The sequence below is a fragment of the Baudoinia panamericana genome (assembly GCF_000338955.1).
Source record: "Baudoinia panamericana UAMH 10762 unplaced genomic scaffold BAUCOscaffold_3, whole genome shotgun sequence".
Classification (NCBI taxonomy): domain Eukaryota; kingdom Fungi; phylum Ascomycota; class Dothideomycetes; order Mycosphaerellales; family Teratosphaeriaceae; genus Baudoinia; species Baudoinia panamericana.
The window spans coordinates 915,256-931,130 of NW_006911259.1; the positions used below are offsets into that span (position 1 = coordinate 915,256).

Sequence of the window (15,875 nt, forward strand, 5' to 3'; positions counted from 1 at the left end):
GGTGGCGGTTCCTGAAAGCTTCTCCGGGGGAGTCCTCCCGTACTGCTGCCTACTGTTGATTGCGAGGCTGCCTGAGCCTTTGCCGTCATCGTGCCAAGTGGATTAGCTCCGGTTGGCGCCGAAGGCTGTTCGACTTTACTATGTGATTTGGAGAACCGCCAACGTCGCCGTTTCTTCTCCTGTGTCGACTCTCCCGTGGGTGCTGCAGGCATATCATCGCCGACCATATCAGCATCTGACGCATCGGTTGAGCGGAAGGAGTGGCTCGGTGATGTGGTTGGGCGGAGCGTAGCGTCTGTCGGATTTCGCTGAGGTGTTGGTTGCACAGGCGTACTGACTGCTGTGGTGTAGGTCGGGTCATCGACCGCGCTTTCGCTGCCTTGTAGTTCATCGGATGATTGCGCGAAGCCTGAAGGAACCGGTGAACGTTGAACCGCACCGCCCGGTGTCTCTTCCTGCAGCGACTGACTCGAGGATTGGGCGCTTGATAGGGCTGAACCCGGAATGCGCTTCTTCTGCAGCTTGTTTGGCTTACGACCATCACCGTCACTGGTGGGCGACTGCTTCAGCATGTCGCGCCAACCTCGTCCAGATGACGCTGAAGGTGTGTTAGACGGTGACCGATCAGCATGACTGTCCGCCGTACCTCCTGGTGGGGCGAGTAAAGGTGTTGTGTCTTTCTTGGGTGTGATGTAATCGCTCCGTATGGTAGATGTCGTGTCGCTTCCAACAGTGGCCATGGGCGTGGTCGCCTCGCTCGAAGATGGTGAATGTAATTCTGGAGGATGGACCGGCGGAAAGGACGGTGCGGTCGTAGCAACTGGAGTACTCTGTATGGACTGGTGACGGCTCACCGTTGCTTCTTCGACCAACTCTTGCCTGGGCGTCGGTGTCGATGGGTCCGAAGTCTTGTCTCTCGAGAAACGTGGTGAAGGCGCAGCACTACCTGTTCGCCGAGAAGGCACAGTATTGCTCCTATGCACACCGCTGGTCGGCGTAGCCGGAGTCGCAATACCTGGAGTCACCGGCATGGGCCCGCCCTCTGACCGTTTACTGTGCCTGCTTGATACGGAGACGTTGCGACGGATACTACCCCATTTCCGAACGCTCTCCGCAGCGGCACTGGCTGTCGAGCCGGAACGATTAACTACAGTCTTCGATCTACTCGGCGTTGTCGGCGTGGCCGGCTGTTGGACCGGCGTGCCGCTTTGCACGTCGCGAACTGTTTCTGGATCGGCTTCAGTGCCTTGCATGCCAATCAGGAAGCTGTCCTGGTTCTCAATGAGAAAGATCAGAACATCCTGGCTCAAGCGATACTCCTGAGGGGCCATGTCGTGGTGGGGGTGGCTTAGAATGCCGGGCTGGAAAATAGCAGAGAGGTTGGCAGTGGTCATCTTGTTGAGATCTGATTTGCTTGCAAACACCGCTAGTAGGTCGAGTATGTACAGTAGCAGCTGGCGATTCAGTGGCGGTAGCTCGGTTATCAGGTTTTGGTACGCCTTGATGGCCGACTTGTCATCGAAGTCACCAACGCTTGGACTCTGTGCTTCACTGGGCCCCACTGCTTGCGCCTGATGGTTGCGTAACGGGTTCCGAAAGCGCTCGTAGAAGTCCAAGGGGATGATGGGCTCTGGTAATTGATTGAAGTATCGCCGGAGGATGTTAGCAGCGTCGTGGACCGTATAGCCGGACCAGTCCAAGCCTTTGCCGTATCTGTCGGGCGAGTCGAATGCTACCTTGAGCTCTTTGATGCGCTTCTCGCTGCCTGCCAAGCGGAAGATGCCCTCCACATCGGTCGCTGAGATGAAAGTCAGACGTGTCGTACAGAAACGGTCGTGCTTGTTTGGACCTCACCTTTCTCCTTCAGAAACACGCCGCACTTTGCCACGACAATAGGCACATAGCCGTAGATGTAGCTCTGGCCTTCATCATTGAACAAGGATATCGCGACGTTTGCGTATCTGATCGAAGTCTGAAGCGGCACACCAAAGATGCCATTAGGGGCTGTACCACGCAACACGTCAGCAAATGCCATCTCTATTGATGCGCCAGCATCGCACGAAGAGCGTGGTGCGTTGACCTAATCGGACGATGCGCGGTGCGGTGCATGTTCAAGCAAAGCATGCAACGGTCACCGAACCCCGCCGGCGGTCCTGCGTACCTGGTTGCTCATGCGGCCTCTTATCGACTCTTGTGAAGTTCCTCCACCACTTCGCCAGATCGCCTCCAGCTCTCTGCTGCGCCATATCACTGTGTACTCCAGAGGCAACTGGCCTTGGTAGACCGCCACCTTGCTGGGTAGTGACAGGACCGCCGTTTGCCATTCCTGACCGTGAGATCCTCGCCGGGATTGCAGGCCGTCCCTACGACATCCAGAAAGCTCCGCACACCTCGTGATTGTGCAGCGAAACTGTCGTAAGAAGTTCGTGTGCGCAACTCGTGTTATGCGGCTCGATGCACGAGTCTGTTCTGCGCATGCGCCGTCACCGTGAGATACGACAAGGCTGCAGTCGTATTGCTGAGTAGTACGAAATGCGCGTTGCCTGATATTGTCGATCCGAGTCGTGTATGTCGATCACCTGCGCAGATGACCAGCAAGCGATTTTCGCGGGTAAAGATAGACAGATGCCTTGTGGAGATGGTGTACAGAGGTATCGATGTCGCGCGCCCCCTTGGCGGCCCGAGGGCCAGTCAGCGCGAGGACAACAAGCGCATTGAACTTTGGCAGGCTTTCGTGTCTGGGAGCAATGCGTGGTGAACAGACAGGACTGTAAGTAGCCGTACAAGATGTCCCGAGGGTTGACTATGATGTAACACAAGAGGTGTGGGTCACTGTTCGATACATGGGCCATGAGACCATGAGACACACTGCACACACACTTCTTTTCCCTCAGGGCAAGGCTGGATCTATTTTAAGGAGGACCAATGACGTGTCTTTCGCAACAGTAGGCTCTCTTCCAACGTTGGGTCACATATAGGCTGTTGCAGGTGTTGTAGATGGGCGTAACTATGAGTGCAGATCTGACATGAACCACGATCACCAGGTTTATGCACTATGAACTTTGCCAGTCTTGCGTGGGCCGCATTGACATACAGGTCGCATGAAGGGGGAGAAGTACGCTAGTGGCAGCACCCGTTGATCGTACAGGTGCTTCTCAAACAGCTCGCAAAGGTTATGCGGATCACAGTAGATACAAGCAAGGTGAAACGGGTGTGGAAGAGTTTGTACTGCATCTTTCGCCATTAGCATATTGTCACAGTCAAGCTCCGAGGCTTAAAGTCCGCCACAATGAGCGGCATGGATATGTGCGTAGGGTCACACGAGCAATACTCTCTTCGTCCAGCCCATCACTGACAACTTAGCAGGTTGACGCCCGCTGAGCAGCGCGAGCTGCAAAGCCGTATGGAACGGAAACAAATGAAAGACTTCATGAATGTAGGTAGTGCCGCAGAAGGCGACGTGATCATCCATGAGCTAATGCTTCCACTCAGATGTATTCCAACCTAGTGCAGAGATGTTTCAACGATTGCGTGAACGACTTCACGTCAAAGAGCCTGCAGAGCAAAGAAGAAGGCTGCGTAATGCGATGCGTTGACAAATTACTCAAGAGCTCGGAACGGCTAGGGGAGCGTTTCCAGGAGCAGAATGCTCAGATGGCACAGCAAGGTGGCATGGGCGTGGGGAGATGAGCTTTGCAACCTGCCATTGTACATTAGGTGCATCCATGGCGTACAGGGCGGACTCGGGTTTCTGTTGCAAGGGCATATGTGAGAGATTAAGTCGCGCCTTGTGCTCGCCCTCAGGTGTTGGGCTTAGCATTGCATGGCGTTCGAGCATTACAACACGTAGAGGCACCGGACACAGTGGTGCACCCCCGCCATCGCTGGGCGTTCGAACAACTCTACTCACATACAGCACAAAGCGCTTTCATCGGTACTCTCTGTTCGAGGCACCACTGAACAACCGCGGCGACTTCACACAGCTGCGACGGCTGCCAGGTGCACCACACATACCCACGCGGCAGCGACCAGCTGCAGACCGCGAGAACTCGATGAAGTATTACTCTTTCGGCAACAGGCCGCGCAAGCTCAGGTCGTAGACCACATCCTCCACCTCCTTGACACGGTACTTGATGCCATCACTGCGCTTCCTGAGCGCATCGTTCTTCAGGTTGAGCACTTGGAACCCTGCATGGACATCCTTAGTGAACTGCGCGATCTGCAGCGGGCGGCGGTAGTCGCCTAGCGTTACTGAGTTGCGCGCAAGGCGGGCCTAGTAGCGGTCAACACAGGCTTGCACTGGTCAAAGAATGCCTTACCAGCTCGTCCAGCAGCGAGGTGAGAGCCAGTAAGTATTCTTCGATGGTCAGGTGGAAGACGTCGCGGTCTTTGACGTTCACCGGCACTACGCGACATTTCAGTCCCTAAGTTCCTGTCCCGAGTCTGGTAGGTGCCGTCGGTCTTACCGCCCATTATGCCGCCCACATCCTCCATAGAGAGCAGTTGACCCACTTCAGACTTCCCGAAACCACCCAGCCAACCGCACAGCAAGATTGAGTAGCACTGTAGAAGATGAGAATGGCGTATTCATAACAATTGACGATCACACTTGCCACATCTTGAACATGTCGTGTCCAGGCGTAGTTGTACTTGTAATAGGGGTGTTTAGATGCCACCTCCGACAGCTTGTGGATAGTCTGTACCTCTTGCTCGATGTTGGCCTGGGCGCTTGACACAACGCGAGGTACTGTCACCGATTAGTCTGAAACGCTTGACGAGATCTGCGATATACCTTACAGTCTGCGGACGTTGTTGAGTGCGCTCGTGACAACGTTGCTTGCGTGGACCGATCTGGAAAAGTCAGACGTCTCTGTCGTTACGGGGAGCTCCGAGAAGTGCTGATGTTGACCTTGCTTCTCGAGCTCTTGAACAATCTCTCTCAGAGCCTGATAATGCGACGTCAGCGTAGCAATTACGGATGGATTTAACTTCTTCTACCTACATCTTTCACAGCGCTGTCGTCGTCGATCTTGCGCTGCAGACTCTCGAAAACTCCGGGCGGAATCATGCTGTTTTCATTTGCAGTCATTGTACGTTGAAGGTCAGCGATATGAGGTTCGGAATGCGGAAGTGTTGTCACGAACTAGAAAACGATGATACGGAGCTTTCCCCTCCGGAGGCCATTACCACGAAGTGTGATGTTTGATCTACACAGAACAATGGGAACGTACATAACATAAACAATATGAGATGGACAATGCTGGCAGAGTGGACGGCACGCTGCGACTCTACAGGCGAGCAGCGCCGAGACGCCCTTCGTACCCACGGCGGTGACGATCCCAACTCAACAACGTGAATGAAGAGGTGCAACTCAAGACTGGTGCGCCATGTATATGATGTGGCTGGTTGTTCACACCTTGCACAGCCCAGAGCATTTCAACATTGCAACTCTTGGTCGGTCCAATCGCGGAGGCTGATGGCATATACTGCGGCCTTCCTTCGCTATGCAGATGCCGGCCATTTGCCACAAGTGCATTGCATAACGTGCTAGTTGCTTGGAACTAACGAGATATAGGCAAATGGTTGGAATGACATGAATGCACCGGAGCTCTAGGATCCGCCACGAGGCAGTGCCTGGGGCGCGCTAAGATCAGCTTTCCTGCCTTTCGGGCCAGTCAGGCTTGACCTCACTTCATCATTGGTTTGGTGGTAAATGAGTTGGAGAGGAGGATTAGAATCTTGTGCGCGAAGACGCGATGTACGGATGAGCGGGAAGAAAAGCAAAGGCAGTAGACTAGCTATTGTAGTTATTCAAACTACGCGTGAATATAAGATCCGACTCGCGCATAACTAGGCAGGTTTGCCGTTAATGGAAGGCATCTACCGAGGCTTGGAATCAATCCAAGACCCGCTCTCTTGCAGCGCCCACTCCCACCGACATAGCGTTACAGCGAATCCTGAGAAGAACGCTTGGCTGCTGAGTATTCCTGTTGTCAGGCTCCGGCCAATCAGCCAAGGCGAAGATTCCGCGTGAGCTTTGGTGTCCATGCGGAATCGAACCAACACCTTCAGCCTTGGATCCTCCACATCATAATGAACCATGTCCGAAACGGGATTGTCTGTACTTCCGGAAACCTGTTGTTCAGGTCCGGCTGCGTAAAGTCGTAACGACCCTCCGCAGTCGCTATCAATGTGTGCAAGCGTATCTGCTCTGCTGCATTGCCCGCTGCTGTAGCAAGCTGAAGTGCCGAGTGCAGAGAGCCTGGACCGTGCCAAACAAGCGGATCAAACACCTGGCCTGTGCACTGGTCAGCGAAAGTGGCAGGCTGCGCGTCATAGTGTAGGTGTGTAGGTGGGTACCTTTTGTACGCTGGATCAGGCGTACCAGATTCTTCACCGTAATGCGCTGTCCACACATTTTCAGCTGGCGAGGCCATTGCGGCATGTCGATAGCCTTGGTGACAAATTTGCCGACATCTTGCGCCGCGGTCATGCAGATCGTAACGTCCGGCGCGTTGGCAGCATTGTACGCAGGAGCTCGGCCAGACATGGCGCGGCAATCTAGCATATAGTCGCCTTCGTAAGCGAAGCCTGGCGTGCGATTTATCTTTGCTTCCAGGAGGCCGCCAGGCTGAAATCGCTCATACAGGATGCCGCAAACGAATGTGGTGGATTGCATGTGTTGAGCATAGTAATGTAGCCATTGCTGGGCAAGCGTCCGGCCACGGTCCAGTGGATCATTGGCCGGTCGGAGTTCCGGTAGACCTTCAAACTCCGCGGGTGCGAAGCGACGAACTCGGACGGAGACCGCGGCTCTGATCAGCTCGATCTGATTTTGACCTGTGACGGTGGAGATGACAGTATCAATGCCTCGCAGTGCGAACTGCAGAGACTGCAGGCTACTGTAGTCGACAACGCTCACTTGATACTGTTCAAGCCGGCAAGATTAGCGCAAGTCGTTGAGGGAGGTATCTGCGCTGCTATACGCACATCTTGGCTAAGCTCTGGCCGCTCCTGTAAGCTATTAGCGCACAACAGCGACAGCGATTTGCAACCATTGACATACCTGCCTCGACAACAAGACCACCTGATGGCCTGTGTCCTGTTGTATGAAGTACGCGATAAGGCGTGCTAGTCCGCATGTCCCAGCGACTGCGACTCTCATCATCGACATGTCGCGTTCAGTTACTGCTGACTCTTCTTCGTAGGCCGGCAGATCTGAGACATGCTTACGACCGGATCCCATTATACTAGCGGCACGACACATCTGATACAAGCAGCCTGTCTCTGCTGCTCCGTGCGCACGTAGCTCACAGGTCGCAGTCAGGCAGTGACCGTCAAGCTAGACGATGGGGGCTCCTTTCTTCGACGCTGTGACTGTTGCCTCCTGGTCACTGTCATGTTTGGCGGAACTTGAAGGTGGTGACAAGGCCTTGGGAGAGTCCCGCCAACGGCAAGGCGGAAAAGGCGTACGAGAATCGAGCTAAGACTACCGAGAGCGTTGGTATGTTGGAGTGCAGAGTGTAGGATGCGTGCCTAACAAGGCTTTGAAGCGTCGGGACGGTAGACCGTGTTTGATGGGAGTGGAATGGCTAAGCCACGGCAGCCAATCAGATAGGACGATTGCCTTGGGTCGGATGAGAAAGCAATACTTGCACGAATAAACCGGGGGTTTGTCGAAGGTGCCTAATGCACAAGTCGGTATCAGCTTCGACCGGCCCGCCCCACGTTGGCTAGAGAACGTGGCAGCTCTGCCATATGGTTCGGTAGTGGTTTGGTCGTGAGGACGATGCCACTACTCAGCCAGAAGTGGGCTGTACTTGGTCCACTCGACACCTTACCGGAGTCTTGTTGTTATCCAGACTAGAATCGCAGTGTCGGCGTCAAGGTAGGAATGTGGCTCATTGACCAAGCCGCCAAAGCTGAGATGATGAGCAAAGAGATGTTCTATTTCTTGCAGGCACGCGGCGGGAGATGTATTACTGGAAGACGAAAGACACAGCAAAGATTCGCAGTGGCTCCTTAACGCGAAGCACGCTAGAACCAAGGACCGAAAGAAGTCGTGATGCGCTTAGATATTGCCGTACTTTGTAACACGTTGTTAACCTCGCAGGCAAACTTGTGGGATCGCTCGGCTCTGGGCGTAGTGTCGTACGGACTCCACGTGCCCTATTCAGCCGCACCGAGCTACGCATGTCGAGGTATTGTTCAGTACTCATCAGGTTCGGTAATCGGTACATTCTAAAACCGTGGTTTGATAAGCTTCCCAGCATGAATCACAGATGTGAGAGACCATTGTTAGTGACAGTCATGCCGTCTAGGTTACGATATATGCGGGAGATGTGCTCGGTGGTCGCCGGATTTGCCCGCCGATCCCGCTTGATCTTCCTGGACTTGCCGTCAGTCCTAACTGAGTGAGGGAGCCTGGTGCGTTTTCGAGGTTAGTGGTATCGTGGCCGATACTATGTTGCTCATTTAGCGTAAGCGTGCATTTGGCCCCAGTGGCGAGAACAATGCACTTTCAAGCGAACGTCCCGCCTCAAGCGTTACCTCGAGCTGCCACCTGATTGGTATTCTGAGACCGCAATAAAATGCGCAATGTTGCTGTTGGTAGTACTCCTGAACATCGCCACAATGCATAGCAGTACGAAGGCCATCAGTTAGTGGTGATAGGAGTAAGGTCCATCATTACGGTGACAAGGTCGGCGAGTGAAATCCATCTGGCTGTGAAGATCGTCAGAAGGCAGCCACAGATGTGAGGACATGGCAAGTCGTCGCTTATGGCTGCTTCTCGTAGCTCTTCGGTGTCTCCGGATGGAGCAGATAGAACGCTTGGAACGTTCTGCGGATGGACAATGCAGATCCGATGAACTCAAATATTTGCGCAATGGCATCGCGGGGCAGATCGTCGGCGCTGGCATGCCGCTGCGCTGTACCAAGAGTCACCAGGAGCCGGCTTCCGTTACAAAGGGGGAAGTATTAACGATGTTGGCCCCAAAAGCGCAGCCCTGGCGTTGCATACATATGGTCTAACAGCCGCACCCAAGCTCCTGTGGCGAACACGAAGTTGGCCAAGGGTTTGAGGCCAGCTATACCACGACAGGCAACGGCAGGCGATGCAAGTCAATAGGGTTGCGAAATCGTAGGGCTGCATGTCGAGTGCGTATTGGGGCCGCATGTTCCGGGTTCATGGTCTTTCGACGGTTGTGGCTTGCCGTGTGCATCAAGGATGGTTCGGCGCGGTCATCGTCCGCACCATTTCCTGATCACGGGACTTGGATTGTTTCACGCGTTGTAGGAGAGACGATGCTTACCACGCAGCTTAAGTCTACTGTCGCGCTACTTGGTTGTTGTCATCAGCCAACGTAACATTGAGCTCGCAGTGTCGTGACAGAACACACTGATAAGGCAGGTGCTACGTGTGTGTAGCTACGTCGAACATTGCCTGCGTGAAGAATGTGAAAGTGTTGTCTCATCAGGTAGTTTTAAGGTCCGAGCTCACGCGTCGCGTCACGTCACGTCCCCTCGGTCTCCCTCCACTCTCTTGAAAGCTCTATGTGCCGCTCATCGTTTGTCTTCGGTTTCACTAGTCGACGACATTGAGCGCATGGCGAGTGATGTGGCAAATGCTGGTCACCATGAGGAACTTCGTCTGTCCTCGCTCCTCTCATCGGACGATAATTCCTCTTCAGACAGGGTAGATATCAACTCAAAGTCCGTCCCGCAGAAAAGGAAAAGAACAAGTCCGGACGACCAGGCAACTCTAGAGGCAGCTTATCAACTGGATTCGAAGCCGGACAAGACAGCACGTCTTGAGCTTGTGAAGCAAGTCGCGCTCAGTGAGAAAGAAGTGCAAGTATGTCATGCTTCACGGCCTCCCACTTACCGCAACTCGAATACTGACGATGTGCTTCAGATATGGTTCCAGAACAGACGGCAAAGCTCAAGGCGCAGATCTCGGCCCCTACTACCACACGAAATCGTGCAGTATCAGCTGGCTCGTCACGCGCATATTGCGCCCGACATCCAAGCTGCCGTATTGCCACCCAGCCCGCTCGTTGGCCAAATGCGGCCTTCCCACCGTATCAGCGCCTCCGACTCGCTACCGCAGCATGCCTCCACTGTGTGTGTGGCAGCGGCGGGCCAATACGGGCGAGAGGCAGCCGACAGCAGCTCCAACGTGGTTACCGCCGCAAGCATTGCCATGGCAGCGCCGTCAACCTTCTATCGAGCAGACGCCCAGCTTGCAGGCGCTCCGAACGTCTCGTATGCAGCTGTCCAAGACTCTAATGGCTCGTCGGCATGCGGATACAAGGCTATTGCCCTTGTCAATAACACCATTCGACAGCAGCCAGCCACTGGTCTGCCGTCGACCCAGAGTGCATATGCAGCTCCACGTGGCAAGAAGTCGCAGTCGTTCGTACGTCTGTCCATGTCATCGGACGGTAAGGCGTGCGTTACGACCAAGAATGGCTCCTCACCGTCTCCACCACGCGCTGCCTCAATGCTCATCCCACCCATGGATTTCAATGCGGCTCTGAGTGTTACCGGAAATACCAGCGCTGTAACCGGCAGTGACGGCGTTAGGCGTACATCACGGTCATCGAGCGGTCGATCGCGGGACTCTCGAGCCTGGCAGTTCTGGTGCGACAAAGATGCACGCAGCGAGCTGGAGCAAAAGGCGGTCGACGATGTCAGTGGCTCCGCCGCGGATGCTATCGGGCTTCTACGATCCGCTTCTGGTAGACGCATTCTAGGCTCTGTGCCGGCAACAATAAACTCGAAGTTAGCGCAACGGGCAAAGGGCGTGCATCGTACCAAGCTAGAGCGGAGAAGAGGATGCCTGCAGCGAGCCAACACAACCCTCGGACGACTACAGAGTCGCCTGGATGGCAGCGAAAAGGTCATGCCGAAGCTGAAAGGTTATGATTCGACTCTATCCGCGCACGTTCCCGGCAACGACTCGGACAAGGAGAACTGGTCGCCGTCTGAACGTGACCAGGATGGCAGTCTAATCGATGGGGCCAACGCTCGTTCTAGTCCGGAGTATTCGTACGCCGCTCCACAAGGAGGCCGAGTGTCACAGATGACGACCTTGCGCGAGGACGCTCGCACCGGGTTGCACAAGTCTGCTTTGCAGCACGATTTTGGACAAGAGAACGTTGAGCCAGAAGCTGGGGCTCCTACGGCAGGCACTGTGTCCGATAAGCAGCAAAATCAGAGCACGTCGTCAGAAGACGACCTGGACTGCATTCAGGGTCTGCTCTCGCTAAGTCAGGGTAACTGGAGATGAAGTGTTCTTCTTGTCTCTGATTGCGACGGGCGGTCAAGCCCGTTAGATGCAGAACCCGGTCTGATGAATTTCACTTCACTTGTGCAGTACTGGCGTGCAATCGGACTCAAATGTTCATGGCAAACGGTCAGACCGCACTACCCGCGAGCTTTCGGTTGCATTAGCATGAGATTCTTCTTTTGATTACGTGTATCCCTCGACAACCCACTGTCAAGGCAGGACGGGGCATGAGTAGTCTTTGTGTGCACTCAATGCATACACTGAAGCAGGGTCGACCGTGTCAGTGACATGCGCGACTGTTTCCTCCCTCTTCACTTTTCCAAGCGGGATCTTATGCGCTATATCTTACTTCACTTCCTTCCCTTCCATTTCCACTTTCATGAGCTTAGCAACGCTACACGAGCAAACATCGTCCGGCTCCCGGATACGCTCCTGCACGACACTGGGCGTCTGTATGAATCTGTAAGTCATTAACATGCAGTCTCCGTCATCGCATGCTCCGTAGCTTCTTATGCACGCGCTCCGAGCAGAGTATGGAAAGCAACGGCAATAGCGCCTATGCCGATTGCAATGGCGTGTCGCGCATGCGTAAAGACCTTGAATTGCGTACAGCGCCGTCAAAGACAATGAACCCTAGGTCTAAACAGCAGCCCATCGGAGCCGATCATATTTGTCCACATATAGGCATTGTGGGTGCCGGGTTTGCAGGCTTGAGATGCGCGGACATGCTGTTGCAGCACGGTTGCCGTGTGACGATTCTTGAAGCGCGCAACAGGCTTGGAGGCCGAGTCGCGCAGAGCAATCATCTCGGCCATCTTGTGGACCTGTAGGTCAGCACGACGCGGGCGAGCACCAACACACATCAGTGCTAAAGAAGTAGACAGTGGCCCGAATTGGATTCACGGGACTGAGAACAATCCCATCTTGCGGATAGCTCAACACAACGGAACGCGGCTGCATGGCCTAAGCGAAGAAGAAGCCATTATCGATCCTTTTGGCAAGCCTATCGACTCGCAAGAAGCCGAGGAGCTCACGTCGATTCTCTGGGACGATGGACTGGTAGCAGATGCTTTCCGTTACAGCAATGAGCATCATGATCGTATCGATCCCCTGGCAAGCCTTTATGACTTCTTCGTTGAGAAGGCCGAGAAACTCTTTCTGAACGAACCACTAAATGTTGCCAAGCGGAAGCGCGAGACGTTACTCATGCTCACCAGCATGTGGGGAGCATACGTTGGCGAGCCAGTGCAAAGGCAAAGTCTGAAGTTCTTCTGGCTTGAGGAATGCATCGAAGGTAAGAATCCTTTTGTAGCTGGAACCTATGCCGGAGTCCTGGAAACCGTGGCGCAACCAGCGAGGAGCGGCGCAGACATAGAATTCAACAAGGTGGTCGACAGGATCATCTCTAATGCTCAAGACGACCGTCGCAATAGGCCACAGCTACGGACCAAGGACGGGACACTGCACGACTTCGACGAGATTGTCATTACAGCACCTCTCGGTTGGCTCAAACTGAACCATGAGCGGGTGTTCGACCCTCCTTTGCCGTCCCGACTGTCCCAAGCGATTGCCAACATAGGGTATGGCACGCTTGACAAGGTCTACATCACCTTTTCATCCGCCTTCTGGGATACGCCTTCGTCGTCGCGTAACACTCATCCCAATGGTGTCGACCCGAATAGCAAGACACCCAACATCACTGCGACTTCGACAGCAATCCATCAGCCACTGGATGGTGAAGAAAATGGGCGACAACACTACGCCGGCTTTACGCACTGGCTGTCGCCCGCATATGCACCGAATACAAATCCTTCACGTTGGGATCCGCAGGGAATGAATCTCGCGGCATTGCCACCAGAATGTGCTCACCCAACACTCCTTTTCTATATCTACGGGGAATGTAGCAAGCATATTGCCAACATCGTTGCTTCATCGAGTGATCACCCAGAGCGTGATAGCAGGCTGCTTGCCTTCTTTGAGCCATACTACACACTGCTTCCAAACTACAATGCCTCGAACGCAGCTTGCAAGCCCAAAGCTGTACTTGCTACGGCATGGGCAAATGATGAATACGCCGGATACGGTAGCTATTCGAACTTCCAGGTTGGCCTGGAGAAGGGCGACGAAGATATCGAAACTATGACGTACGGCATGCCTGAGCGCGGCATCTGGTTTGCCGGAGAACATACAGCGCCGTTCATCGCACTTGGTACCAGCACTGGAGCGTACTGGAGTGGCGAGAGTGTGGCGCACCGGATACTTGATGCATATGCTCTGCGCGATAACGAAGCGCGAAGCAAGGAGGAAGACAGAGACGGGTGAACGGTCGGACCTCAAGTTCCATTGACATTGTCTTTTGCGCTTTTACCTATGGTGGCTCTCGTCGGACGCCGTTAAAAAATAGCACAATCCTTCATGGAAGACGCCCACCGTCTTCTGCCAAGTCGGCGCGATACAATCGGAGCTCTCGGCAAAGATTGTCACAATGACACGTCCAACTCACTATGATCTTTGCTTCGTTAGTCTTGCTCATTGGATGCTTAGCCGACATTGCCGACTTCCTTGACGGTCTTTACAGCTTCAGTGACGGTCTTCCTCGCTTCCTGTAGGCGTTGAGAAGCTTCTGTCGCTTCCGTGACGGATACTCCAGCTGACGATGCCGGGCTTGACCCATGTCCATCCAACACCTTCTTTTGTCCCTCCGAATGTGTAGCACCTGCCGAACTCCGCAACGGCGCGCGCACTGAGCCGGTCATACAAGCACCATCAAGGTCTCGACCGCTAGCACTATTCACCAACGTCCGGGCTGCGTACTTCAGATCCCGTGCGATCTTCCGGCTCAGCTGCTTCATGCTTACTTCTGGAAAGCCAGTTTGCTGGTCACCTAGGGGTTCTCCGTTAGCGCGTCGACGAAGACGCAACATCCATGGTGACTCTTGTGACGCAGGAAGTGGGAACAATGGGTCGAGCAGCAGTGCTTGCTGAAACTTATTGGACGCAGCACCCTTCTTCAGAGGGTCGGGTATGACAAACTCGCCGTTCTTGACCGCTTCTAGCATAACGCCGCTTAGCTCGTCGTAGCGCCTCGCAACTTGATGTTGGTGGTACCTCTTCAGCACATCTGACACTCTGCCCAAGACTTCGCGAGGCCGAATGCCCCAGATGACACGCTCTTCCGGTGCCACTTCCACATCTTCGCTTTGCGGAAAAACTCGGCTGATGGCCTTCAAGAAGTTCGTGGCGTCCAAATACGGATGATCTACGCAGTACGGTCCAAATGTCTGCTTGTAGATTTCCCAGACTGAGCTCTCCAAGACCTTCTCGTTGTGCCCTGTTTCAAAAAGCATGCGAAGCCAGAGCCTCGTACGCACCGGCTCCGCGACATGGAATAAGCGCCGCCCTTTGCGAAGGAGAGCTTTCGTTATGAGTTTGTTGCTAGGTCGGTAATCATCGTCCAAAGCAGCGATGAAGCCCTGCATCTCGTTCGGCGTCATCTGGGCAGCATCTAACGGATGCCGTTGCACAGATCCCTGCCGTTCGCACTCGACGCGTGCCTTAATGTGGTCTTCGCACGTTGGCTGGCCGCGCCATGCGATGTTACGAATTACCGGAGCGTCATTGTCTGCACCTTCCGAGTGCGCGATAGCGCCTTTGAACATCTTCACGACCAGGTCAAGCAGTTCGGATTTTGCCATGACAGAACTCATGTGCTTGGCGAAGGACGTCGAGTAAACGGTATACAAATCCGACTGGAATACCATGGTGAACTTGTCTGCGGTAAGGGCGCGATTCATCCAGAAGACGGCCCGAGCACGAATATCGTAGTGCAAAATGTCATCAAGCTTAGAAGGCGGAACCCAGGGCTCAACCGTACCTGACGCCCCATTGTAGGCAACGGACTCGCTGATTGAATTGTGCAAGTCATCATGACTTGCTGTATGTCTATGTGGAGCTTCTTTGGATATGTATCGTGTTGGGCTCCGTGGTGGGTGCGCCACAAGATTCTTTCCAGGCTGTATATTAAGCGGCGAGGGTGTATGTCTCGCGGCAGAGAGCACTGGCTTCACGACGCCATGGTTCTCAAGCTGGCTCATCCAGGCCTCCACATCGTTGGCGGCTTGCCCTTTCACCGCGCACTGGGAGATGTCGACAGGCGCAGCTAGTCCTTCTTTCTTATCATCGGGAGTACTAGGATACTCTCCTTCCTCGTCGTGATCTTCGATCTTGGCCTGCAAGTAATGCTCCGGAGATATGTTGGGATTAACCGTGACAGTCATACCCTTGCTCCTTGGAGGCTGCATGCTGGACGCGCTAGACGAACTGGTCGACATTGCTGTCGAGGAGGTGTTGCCCATACAGCGGTTTACACTTCAGCAAATCTTATCAGTCCAGAAGATGTACATCCTCTACGCGACTTCTTGACACCTAGTGAGCCGTGCAAACTTGGCGAGATTTGATTGTTGCCACCAGTTAGGCAGCGAAACGAAAGCGGAAGGCGCAAGCATCCCGGAATGGAAGGAGCGGTTCATGGACGGACGGCACCCTTGGGAATAACAACATGTCCTGTGGAAGCGAAGTCTGA

General features: G+C 54.2%; 9 protein-coding genes across 9 annotated transcripts; 4 read left to right on the plus strand and 5 right to left on the minus strand.

The window, feature by feature from the left end:
- Positions 1 to 1,223: 1,223 nt before the first annotated feature.
- BAUCODRAFT_65149 (uncharacterized protein) lies at positions 1,224 to 2,324 on the minus strand (the record flags this gene model as incomplete). The annotated part of the gene is made up of 3 exons (XM_007675543.1): positions 1,224 to 1,798; positions 1,855 to 2,004; positions 2,162 to 2,324. Coding segments are annotated over 3 exons (888 nt in total), but the record flags the coding sequence as incomplete, so codon positions are not given.
- A 612-nt stretch (positions 2,325 to 2,936) lies between these two features.
- Positions 2,937 to 3,303, minus strand: BAUCODRAFT_31277 (uncharacterized protein). The gene has a single exon (XM_007675360.1). It carries the CDS (start codon positions 3,248 to 3,250, stop codon positions 3,047 to 3,049), a length of 204 nt encoding a protein of 67 aa, XP_007673550.1. The 5' UTR covers positions 3,251 to 3,303; the 3' UTR covers positions 2,937 to 3,046.
- Positions 3,290 to 3,690, plus strand: BAUCODRAFT_120292 (uncharacterized protein; the record flags this gene model as incomplete). The annotated part of the gene is made up of 3 exons (XM_007675869.1): positions 3,290 to 3,306; positions 3,367 to 3,436; positions 3,493 to 3,690. The coding sequence occupies 3 exons, from the start codon at positions 3,290 to 3,292 to the stop codon at positions 3,688 to 3,690; spliced, it is 285 nt and encodes a 94-aa protein (XP_007674059.1).
- A 370-nt stretch (positions 3,691 to 4,060) lies between these two features.
- Positions 4,061 to 5,089, minus strand: BAUCODRAFT_120294 (uncharacterized protein; the record flags this gene model as incomplete). The annotated part of the gene is made up of 7 exons (XM_007675870.1): positions 4,061 to 4,273; positions 4,320 to 4,405; positions 4,467 to 4,563; positions 4,614 to 4,747; positions 4,798 to 4,851; positions 4,910 to 4,946; positions 5,003 to 5,089. The coding sequence occupies 7 exons, from the start codon at positions 5,087 to 5,089 to the stop codon at positions 4,061 to 4,063; spliced, it is 708 nt and encodes a 235-aa protein (XP_007674060.1).
- Positions 5,090 to 6,068: 979 nt separating this feature from the next.
- On the minus strand, positions 6,069 to 7,174 carry BAUCODRAFT_145992 (uncharacterized protein; the record flags this gene model as incomplete). The annotated part of the gene is made up of 4 exons (XM_007675871.1): positions 6,069 to 6,298; positions 6,361 to 6,928; positions 6,991 to 7,014; positions 7,067 to 7,174. The coding sequence occupies 4 exons, from the start codon at positions 7,172 to 7,174 to the stop codon at positions 6,069 to 6,071; spliced, it is 930 nt and encodes a 309-aa protein (XP_007674061.1).
- A 1,180-nt stretch (positions 7,175 to 8,354) lies between these two features.
- BAUCODRAFT_31287 (uncharacterized protein) lies at positions 8,355 to 9,204 on the plus strand. The gene has a single exon (XM_007675361.1). The coding sequence runs from the start codon at positions 8,764 to 8,766 to the stop codon at positions 9,031 to 9,033; it is 270 nt and encodes an 89-aa protein (XP_007673551.1). The 5' UTR covers positions 8,355 to 8,763; the 3' UTR covers positions 9,034 to 9,204.
- A 403-nt stretch (positions 9,205 to 9,607) lies between these two features.
- BAUCODRAFT_120297 (uncharacterized protein) lies at positions 9,608 to 11,293 on the plus strand (the record flags this gene model as incomplete). The annotated part of the gene is made up of 2 exons (XM_007675872.1): positions 9,608 to 9,856; positions 9,917 to 11,293. 2 exons carry the CDS (start codon positions 9,608 to 9,610, stop codon positions 11,291 to 11,293), a joined length of 1,626 nt encoding a protein of 541 aa, XP_007674062.1.
- A 626-nt stretch (positions 11,294 to 11,919) lies between these two features.
- On the plus strand, positions 11,920 to 13,615 carry BAUCODRAFT_120298 (uncharacterized protein; the record flags this gene model as incomplete). The annotated part of the gene is made up of 2 exons (XM_007675873.1): positions 11,920 to 12,119; positions 12,178 to 13,615. The coding sequence occupies 2 exons, from the start codon at positions 11,920 to 11,922 to the stop codon at positions 13,613 to 13,615; spliced, it is 1,638 nt and encodes a 545-aa protein (XP_007674063.1).
- A 109-nt stretch (positions 13,616 to 13,724) lies between these two features.
- BAUCODRAFT_387629 (uncharacterized protein) lies at positions 13,725 to 15,857 on the minus strand. Its single transcript, XM_007675874.1, has one exon. The coding sequence runs from the start codon at positions 15,646 to 15,648 to the stop codon at positions 13,834 to 13,836; it is 1,815 nt and encodes a 604-aa protein (XP_007674064.1). The 5' UTR covers positions 15,649 to 15,857; the 3' UTR covers positions 13,725 to 13,833.
- Between the last annotated feature and the right edge of the window lie 18 nt (positions 15,858 to 15,875).

Excerpts from the sequence above, each read along its gene's own strand:
- BAUCODRAFT_31277 (XM_007675360.1), bottom strand. The coding sequence starts at position 3,250 with ATGCTAATGGCGAAAGATGCAGTACAAACTCTTCCACACCCGTTTCAC.
- BAUCODRAFT_31287 (XM_007675361.1), top strand. The coding sequence starts at position 8,764 with ATGGCAAGTCGTCGCTTATGGCTGCTTCTCGTAGCTCTTCGGTGTCTC.
- BAUCODRAFT_387629 (XM_007675874.1), bottom strand. The coding sequence starts at position 15,648 with ATGGGCAACACCTCCTCGACAGCAATGTCGACCAGTTCGTCTAGCGCG.